The sequence below is a fragment of the Antedon bifida genome, chromosome 9 (genome assembly GCF_963402885.1).
Source record: "Antedon bifida chromosome 9, ecAntBifi1.1, whole genome shotgun sequence".
NCBI lineage: Eukaryota > Metazoa > Echinodermata > Crinoidea > Comatulida > Antedonidae > Antedon > Antedon bifida.
The window spans coordinates 7,829,189-7,839,381 of record NC_136234.1 but is presented as its reverse complement, the minus strand read 5'-3'; the positions used below and the strand labels follow the sequence as shown (position 1 = coordinate 7,839,381).

Here is a 10,193-nt window from a genome sequence, read left to right as displayed (position 1 = left end):
ATTGAAGATTTTACAATGGATATTGCAGAACATCTGGATTCCAAGGTTGGTGATTTTTTAATTAATTATAAGTCATTTTCAAATTGTCAATGCAGTTTTTCTCTCTAATTAACCATCCATCTTCTATTTAATACTGCATTATAATTCTAAAATCACCATCAATTGTAGACTAGTGTATCCAATCTAAGAGCAACTTCTTTTTGAAGACTACAGTCCATTTCAAATTTTCAATGCAGGTCTCCCTCTATTTAACCCACTACCTTCTATTAATACTTCCCCCTACCCCAATTTTAAAAGCATCTTCAATTGTAGACTACCGTATCCACTCTAAGAGCAACAAACGTTACTGTTACCATGAATAGGTATAATAAGTTCAATTTATCCACGGAGGCCCAGATCAACACAGGGTTGCTCTTCCCAGCTTCTCGAACTTCACTAAATTCTTATTGGATGCTACACACACAGATCCTCTCAATTTAAGATGCAGGCGAGCATGTTCATACATGCATATACATACTGTACATTAATTAAACAAATATCCAGTCAAATGTGTGTACAACAGGGTCATTGTTTAGAAATTGAGCAACGCATTGCTTTTTCAACCTTTGACATCCATTGACAGTTTTCATTTGAGCACCCACAGAGAAGGTACCTTAAGTTAAAATGTCAGACTATGCGAATGAATCTAAGGAAGAAGAGTGCTAGCAGTGGATCTAATCAACTATTGTAAGTATTAAGCCTAAGAAATAAATATTTAGAATAATTATTCTTTGTGTTGAAGTATACAGTGCCAGTAACTACTGTTTATGTGTACACTAAACTGTTTGCCAGTCCAAACTTCTAGCATTCTCTTTATTTGCCTTCTTTCCTTCTTTGGAAACTTAAGATTATATAATCGTTGGGAAAACTAACATTATCAGCTCTATCACTCATTATTTCTGGTCATTAATGGTGATGATTTTTATATTTTTAATTAATAAACAATTTATTGAATCATGGCAATGATTGTTATTAGATTGAGAGAAAATAATTATAAATAGACCACCATGGTTCCTTAGGCAGGAATACTCTCATTGCCTTATTCTTCGGATGAGATGTAAAGCCGTTGGTCCTGTGTACTTAACAGTGCACATTAAAGAACGTGGTACACTGTTTGAAAAAAGTAGGGGATTGTCTCCCGGTGTGCTGATCTGGTAGGCGCTGCACTGCTGGCTGTCGAGGGTCCGTGGAGGGCCTAATCCGAATTTCCTCAGTTTCCAGTAAAGCTTGAGGACCAGAATAATACATTATAATAACACAGGTTGTGTTAAAATACTTCTATAAAGGAACATTCTTACATTGGAAAGTGTTAGTTCTGTAATTGTAACTTTTTTTTCCCTGAGGTTTTTGTCTGGCACTTATTCATTCGATAGTGACACTTATTTATTTGTTTCAGATTATTATGAGCCACATTATTCAGTTGCTTTCTTGGATATTGGAGAAGTTACTGTAGAAAGTCCATCGTTTGTACGTGAATATACATTTCATAATGGCTTCAGTCCTGCTATCTGGATGCAATTGAGGATAATGTAATTCACCACACAGTTGGAGCAGGTAAGCAATACCAAAATACTTCTCTTTTCCTTATATAGTAACTTACATTTTAGATTTTAGACAACAACATTGGGGTGATGCCATTTGTCATTGGGCCATCTTCTCTTAGTCATGAAGCTGTTGATAAGTATGTGTGAGAATGTAGTCATCGTTTATAATTGGTACAAGCCTGTTCTTTGATTGCGATGAGTTACAGGTAGGTTCAGTAAGAATATAAACATTTGTAGCATGTTACAAACTGAATACTGTAATTAAGCAATTATGATGAATTAGATTAGATAATGTATAAATGTAAAAATCATAATGAATGGAACAATGTTAATGACGATGAAATAAAAGTGGGAAACCCAAAAAAGACACAAAAAGAAGATATAAACATTTTCAATAAATATGAACATTTTTATTATTCATTTTAAAAGATTTTATTTCTGTTTTTCAAATGTTATTATTTTGTCAGTTTGGGGAACTATATTTTGCATTCTGTCAAATAAAATCAATGTATAGATATTATATATGCATACTTGACTTTCATAAGGAAATTTGTCAAAGGACTTTCTTACTCTTCTACCTTCTTTTTCTTAACGTGTACTGATAATGCCATTCCATTGTGTAATCAGTCACGTAATTTATAAATTCTGATTAAAATATTACATTTTCCCATTAACATTTTCATGTAAATATTTCAGAATCAACCGGAGAATGCAGGTCAAAGTGCAAAACAGTGTGCACCTTGTGGTCCAGACAATGGAAATGCTGGATACGTGAGGGCAAATTTCATGTCTGGTGATAATGGTGCTCCATTTTTTCCATTTCATGGTATACATAATTACCCAGCTATTGCTGGAAACACAAGATTGCAAGGTATGTAAAAGCATGACATAATCTGGTCCTTACTTGGACAAACCTAGTCCTTACTTGGACAAACCAGTTGAGTTCTATTGCAGGAAACGCATACTCATACTGTTTACACATGAAGCTGAATGCTTATTTGGATAACATAAAATTGCCATTGTATCCAAGTTATCACCACTGTAATGTTGAGGTTGTCCCTTAGTACTGTTTTATCATAAAATATGTCTTTAATATCGGAATACATTTTTGGTGAAACTTACCAAATGAATATATTTCAACATACTTATTTATTTACAAATAAAGGTATTTTGCTCTTTCTTATCAATAGATGTCACATTCGCTCATTTTGATACTGCGTGTAAGAAAGATCATTACGCTACTATGACCAATCCATCAAATGATGATGGTATCCACCCAATGTCCGCTGTAGGTACTGTACAAAGAAGGTAACAGTCAGAGACAAGAACAGGGTTTACATACATATACCTAATTTAGGGTAAGTACTAATAGTATTTATCCTATATATCTACGGACCACTTGCATTTATCCAAGTTACGTAAATGTAAATCATTGTGTATCCTTACTTGCTAGTTGCATTATTTTCATCAACCTAGTACACTTACCTACAATACTTTTTGTAATGTACCGATTTACAATACAAATAAGTGAGAGAGAGACAAGTTCTGTTATAGTTGAAAGCTAGCACTGAAGTGTTTATTCTTTATTCTACATCTACTATATATAATAACAATATCGGTAATGGGTAATTAATCTGTCAAGGTGGAATGTTTAGTGGTCTCAGCAGAGGGGTCTACTTTAGCCATTAGTGACCATTAAGTAGCCAGGGTTATATAGAAGTGGGTTAACATAATATATATGGTAACAGGTGAAGGAAGTATAAATAATTGGTAGCAAGTAATATTAATCAAGTTCAATACATTACATTCCCTCCCTTCTATTATAAACAATTCTAAGCTATTTATTTATAATTGAATCAAAGCAGCACTGTACTAAGTTATGGTTTAATAACACTTTAAATGTATATGGTATAATGCACTGTATAAAGTAAAACATAAAATCAACATTTTAAATTGTCCAGTAATAATGTCCATAAAAGTTTCTATATTTCAGTTATTAAAAATGTCCATATCTTTCCGGCGGTTTTCTATCGCGAGTAAGGTATACTCTTCGCTGAGCAGTAATAGACTGTGCTTCGACAGTCGATTGTGATGTTTCCACTGTTCAGATTTGGATTAATGAGCATTGGAGGTAATTGTGGAGGATCATCTTTGTTTGTAAGCTGTTTATCCTGAGTTTGAACAGGCCTATAACGCTTCCTGATATGGTCGGCATGACGACGACAAACTCGTCCATCTTCTAGTTTTGTCTTGAATGAGATGCGACCGGATTTTAATATTATTGTTCCGGGTAACCATTTCAGATTTTGTCCTCTAAAGTTCTTTATATACACCTACTCTCCTTCTGCAAAAGTGCGTTCTTTGCATGACGATCATGGGCTAATTTCTGTTTTTCAAGTTGAGTGATAACACGATCTGCTTGATAAGGGTGTAAAAGATCAAAATGCGTTTTCAATTTTCGGCCATTCAGTAATTCTGCTGGTGTTTTGCCAGTTGTGCTATGAGGTGTATTTCTATATTTAAATAGGAATCTTGAATTGTTTTTTTTTTTAACTTTATTTGGTAATCAAGGTTAAAAAACAATAAAATATAATACATAGAAAATAGAAAAACAATCGCACGGAAAAAACAGGCCTTGATTACAAGGAATGCCAAGAAAAGTTAAAAACTTATTTCCACTTGGGTCCTAAAAACAAGAAACTGATAACAAGAACATACAAATTACAACATAAGAATCTTGCGACTTTTGTTTCGATATATCCATCTTTCGTACGTTTCATTGTTTCTTTAAATGTGCGTACAGCACGTTCCGCAAGACCATTCGATGATGGGTGATATGGGGCTGTTAAAGAATGTCTTATTCCATTTCGCTTTACGAATGTATGAAATTCATCACTGGTGAAACATGTTCCATTGTCGGATACTATTTTATCTGGCAATCCATGCGATGCAAATATAAGCCTGAGCTTATCCACTGTGGTATTTGTCGTTGAGGAATTTACCGGAATTACCTCAAGCCATTTTGAGTATGCATCGTATTAAAAACATTTTTCCAATAAATGGTCCAGCACAGTCGATATTTAATCGTGACCATGGTCTATTTGGCCAATTCCATGGGTGCAATGGTGCTTTAGGTGGTAAAGTTTGATTGGATTGGCATGTATCGCACTGCTTTGATATGTCTTTGTCCATATTAGGCCACCATAACGAATCCCGAGCAAAACTTTTCATTCTGACAATTCCAGTATGACCGTCATGTAGTGCTTGTAGCAACTGTTTTCTACCAGGCTGTGGAACAACAATTCTATTTTCCCACAAAATACATCCATCTTGTGTAGAGAGTTCTCTTTGTCAGATCCATCCAATATGGTTGCAAGTTTTCAATTTTTGGATTAGTATTGGGCCAACCCTTTTCAATGTAGTAAAGAACTCGAGAAAGTGTTGGATCTTTAACCGTCCAACCTTTAATATCTGCTGTGGAAACTGGAGATTGGTTCATTGGCTCCATCAATAGAACAGTTTCGGCAGGTTGTGGAATTGATTCTGGTTTTCCTGGCAATGGTAATCTGCTTAAGGCATCCGCATTGGCATGGGACTTTGTCAGTTTGAATCTTAATGTATATTTGTATGTACCTAATTTCAGTGCCCAACGTTGGATTCTAGCTGATGCTTGGCTGGGCACAAGTCTGTCCTCATTAATAAGACCCAGCAATGGCTTATGGTCTGTTACCAATGTGAAATGTCTACCATAAATGTAAGACTGAAATCGCGTTACCCCGAAAACGCATGCCAAACCTTCTTTCTCAATTTGCGAATACTTTTTTTCCGCTTCTGCAAGTGTTCTAGATGCAAATGCGATTGGTCTTCCTGTACCGTCACTTTGTCGATGTGCTAACACAGCCCCAATTCCATATTGAGATGCATCACACGATAATATTATTTCCTTTTTTGGATCATAATGTGCAAGTACTCTGCAGGAAAGTAGCAATTCCTTTGATTTATCAAAAGTAGATTGTTCTAAATTTGTCCAGTTCAAAGCTTTATCCTTACGAAGTAAGGCATATAACAGAGCAATTAAGTGTGTTGGATAAGTTTGGTAAAAACTTCATAATAAGATAATAATCCCAAATAAGCTCTCAGTTCTGTCAAGTTTTGAGACGCTGGAGCATCTTTAATTGCTCTCACTTTGGCGTTTGTGGGATGCAATCCCTCTTTGTCGATCAGGTGTCCCAAATAACCAACAGATTTAACCATAAAAACACACTTACTCTTTTTTAGACGAAGTCCAGCATCTGCCAGTCGCTTTAGGACGGTTTCAAGAGTTTCGAAATGCTCAAAGTCATTCTTTCCTGTAATTAATATATCGTCCAGGTATACTGTAACACCTTTAACTCCTTGTAATAGTCCTTCCATGACATGCTGGAAAATCGCTGGTGCTGAAGAGACTCCAAACGGCAACCGTGTATATTGTAAAGTCCCTTTTGAGTGTTGATTACAACATATTTTCGAGAATCTTTATCCAAGAGTAATTGTTGGTACGCTTGTGACATATGTCCAATTTAGTAAATTTTTCTTCGGGGCAAAGGATACTGATCAACTTTGGCTGCTTTATTTACAGTAATTTTGTAGTCACCACAGATCCTAATGGTAGATTTATCTGCCTTAAGTACCGGAACTATTGGTGCAGCCCAGTCTGAAAACTGTATAGGTTCAATAATGCCTTCTCGTTGTAAGCGATCAAGTTAGTCATCTACTTTCTGTCGCAAAGCATACGGAACATTTCTGGCTTTGCAAAATTTTGGCATTGTCTCTTTATCAACATACATTTTTGCTTCAGTACCCTTAAGGGTACCTAGTTCATCTTTAAATATTTCTTGGTATTTACCAAGCAGTGAACTTAAATCTAATTGGTTTATTACCTTGATTTGTTGCCAGTCCAACTTTATAAACTGAAGCCAGTCTCGACCAATTAGGGTAGGTCCATCTGTTCGCACAATCGTTAACGGTAATATTGTAGTAGTACTCTGGTATGTAACTTCAGCATTAATTTTACCCAAAACATCCATTATTTGTCCAGTGTACGTACGTAGCTTAACTGACGAAGGTTGCTTAAAATAACATTTGTCTGGCAAATGGTTATTCTTTCCACAGCGAAAACATGGTTTCGACTTCTTATTTGTATTTGACATAACTAGTTTTTATGGCTTCATAAGATTATGTTAACACAATATATGTGCATAAATTGCAATATTATAGCATAATTATCGAATTTTTTTGCCATTTTTCGAAATAATTCCTTTTTTCCCCCGCATTGAAATTTTCGAAAAATGGCAAAATTTCGACCCTTTTATTTGTTTACATAACTAGTTACTATGGCTCTATAAGATGATGTTAACACAATATATATACATAAATGACAATATAATAGCATAATTATTGGATATTAAAAAGTGAACATTTGCAAATTTTCGAAAAATTCTTTCGGTCCCCAGCAGTGAAATTTTCGAAAAATGGCCAAATACTTACCCTTTTATTTTTTGACTTAACTAGTTTTTATGTCTCCATAAGATGATGTTAACACAATATATGTGCATAAATTGCAATATTATAGCATACTTATTGAATTTTAAAAAGAAGAAAATTTGGCAATTTTTCTAAAAAATTCCTTTGGTCCCCGCAGTGAATTTTTCGAAAAATGTCAAAATTTAGACCTTTTTATTTTTTTACACAACTAGTTACTATGGCTTTATAAGATGATGTTACCATAATATATGTGCATAAATGGCAATATTATAGCATAATTCTTGAAGTTTAAAAAGTGGAAATTTTGGACATTTTTTGAACAATTCCGTAAATTTTGACTTCTTTTTGTAAGCAATTTTGTTTACATTTTCAACTGCAGCTGCAGAGGTTGGCTGCGCCAGATCTCTTACATTTCTTGTTGCAGTTTCGATGCTAGTTGCAATTTCAACAGCTTTTTCCAGTGTCAGTGCTTTTTCTGCCAAAAGACCAAATTCCGTGATTACGGACGCCAAAAACTAGATGATCTCGTAACATTGTATTGAGCGAGGCTCCAAAGTTACAGAATTCTGCCATCGATCGAAGCGATGCCATAAATTCAGGCACTGTTTCATTATCACGTCGAAAGCGTGAGTTGAATTTGTATCGCTGTACAATTTCACTAGGCACATGGACTGTGATGCCCATTCATAGCTGTTACCAGCTCATCGAATGTTTTATCCTTGGGTTTGTCTGGTGTAACCAAATTTCGTAAAAGCTTATAAGATGATGGGCCAATAACTGTTAACAGTGTTGCTTGTTTCTTCTCCTCTGTAGTAATTTCTTTTGCCTTGAAATACAAGTTACTTACTTACTTATTTGTTTTCATAGCTATCCCCAATATTGGGGACATTTCGCCGTCATTGACATTATGTTGACATAGCACAACTTTTCTTAATTTTATGAGAGACGTTAATTTTGATGAGAAGGTCATGGAACACTAATTAATTTTAAAAACAACTAAAAACCTGGGACCTGTAACCCTGACGGGTACTCTCCCTCCGGGTCAAAGGGATCCCGAAACTCATCGGTGGGCAGGGGCGCTCATCTCCCTGTTCAGGACTATTCCTGATGATTACCCAACCTATTTACATTTAAAATTAAAATCAAACATCAAGACATAACTTAATCAACTTAATGACTACTGGACATAGTAGTTATTGTCTTCTATAAAAGATGCTGGAAGCACTTCCTTATATAGTCTTCTTCTTCTGTCTGTTGTTCTTCTTCTTCCTCAGACTCTAGTCTAAAGTCTAAACGCTCAACAAACTGTGACCAATCTTCCCTTCCTTCAATAAATTCTTCAATTTTGCCAATAAGGGCCATTCTCGTCGCCACTGTAGTGTAATGTACCGATTTACAATACAAATAAGTGAGAGAGAGACAAGTTCTGTTATAGTTGAAAGCTAGCACTGAAGTGTTTATTCTTTATTCTACATTTACTATATATTATAATAACAATATCGGTAATGGGTAATTAATCTGTCAAGGTGGAATGTTTAGTGGTCTAAGCAGAGGGTCTACTTTAGCCATTAGTGACCATTAAGTAGCCAGGGTTATATAGAAGTGGGTTAACATAATATATATGGTAACAGGTGAAGGAAGTTTAAATAATTGGTAGCAAGTAATATTAATCAAGTTCAATACATTACACTTTTCATTTAATCTTAACAGTAAAGTTAATCTTTCTGATTGCGTGGAGATGGATTGTGATGCATTTAAGAAAGCAATGATCAGAGATGAAGATGGTGGAATTCTAGGAGGATCACGGCCTGGTTATGTTATTCCTGATTCTCCATACGAGTGGGATAGAGATCCGAGACGTGGACTTAAAATTCCTTATGATGAAAAATGTCCACATAAAGGTTGGTTGTCTGCTTTAATGTTGAATTTTAGCTTTTGTAAACTGTGATTCTTCCCTAAATCTTTCCTCCTATTAAAGTTGCACTCTTGAAACAAGACCAGTCCATTCACCGAAAATTTTTACGGATATGTACAGGAAGATTATTCCATAAGGTTGATGCTCTATAGTTAAACATTCTCTTTCCATAAATATTGTTCCATGCTGGAACATTTAGAGTTTTTGTTGATTGACTTCTTGTATTTTTTGTGTGAAAAGTGTCCATAAATTTGAATAGATTTGTTAAATAAGATGGTGCTAAACCCTGTAGGCATTTAAATAGCATAATTAATAAATCATTTTCCCATCTGTCATGGACACTCTTCCATTTTAGTGAGGACATCAATTCTGTTATAGGGGTGTACATATCAGCATAAAGAATGATTCTAGCTACTCTATTTTGAAGTACTTGAAGACGATTAACAAGTTCTAAGTTACAATTTGACCAAACATTACTACAGTAATCAAAACAAGGTAATACTATGCATTAGCAAGTAGTCTTAAAGCAAAATTTGGAATATAATATCTTAATCTACGAATAATACCGATACGTTGTGATACTCTAGAAGCTACTTGTTCAACATGCTGTTTCCATGACATAAGTGAATCAAATGTAAGTCCAAGATATTTAAAATTGTCAACTCTTTCGACATCATTGCCATTAATAGAAAGAGAAATATGGGTTCCAGAAGATCCAAACGATCAGTTCATGCCAACTCCTGACTCCAGCATTTATGGCGAGAACTATTTTGATCGCGATTGGCAGACTCTTTGGATACTTATACGTGGTAGTGACCCAATTGACATCATCACTACACCGGTTATAATGGTTGACTTTGGTGTGGCTCCTGTTGATGTTTTCTATGAAGAAGATCTTGTTAACAATCTTGCCAGTTTGGTATATATAATAAGTAAATAGCTTTCTTTAACCATATTAAAGTATCACATAATCTATCCAGATTTCTTCTTTTTTCAGTTTCATATGTTTAGAAATGAGTTGAATTTTATTTAATTACCTATTCTTTTAATATGTAAACAATAATTAATATTTTTTCCTTACAGGCAATTCAACCCTTGAACATGATGAGTTAGTTAACCTTCAAGCAGAAATTGTTAATGCAGCACAAACCGGTACTTTGTACGAGAGTCTT

The 10,193-nt window shown here is 34.7% G+C and overlaps 1 protein-coding gene across 2 annotated transcripts; it reads left to right on the top strand.

The window, feature by feature from the left end:
* The first annotated feature begins 520 nt into the window (after positions 1 to 520).
* Positions 521 to 9,521, top strand: LOC144852787 (fibrocystin-L-like). Of its 2 annotated transcripts, none has more exons than XM_078710764.1 (6): positions 521 to 726; positions 1,436 to 1,593; positions 2,280 to 2,454; positions 2,774 to 2,941; positions 8,817 to 9,007; positions 9,400 to 9,521. In XM_078710764.1, exons 5-6 carry the CDS (start codon positions 8,845 to 8,847, stop codon positions 9,417 to 9,419), a joined length of 183 nt encoding a protein of 60 aa, XP_078566890.1. In that variant the 5' UTR covers positions 521 to 726; positions 1,436 to 1,593; positions 2,280 to 2,454; positions 2,774 to 2,941; positions 8,817 to 8,844; the 3' UTR covers positions 9,420 to 9,521. Both variants share the same exon structure in this region; 1 of them encodes a protein (XP_078566890.1).
* Positions 9,522 to 10,193: the final 672 nt, after the last annotated feature.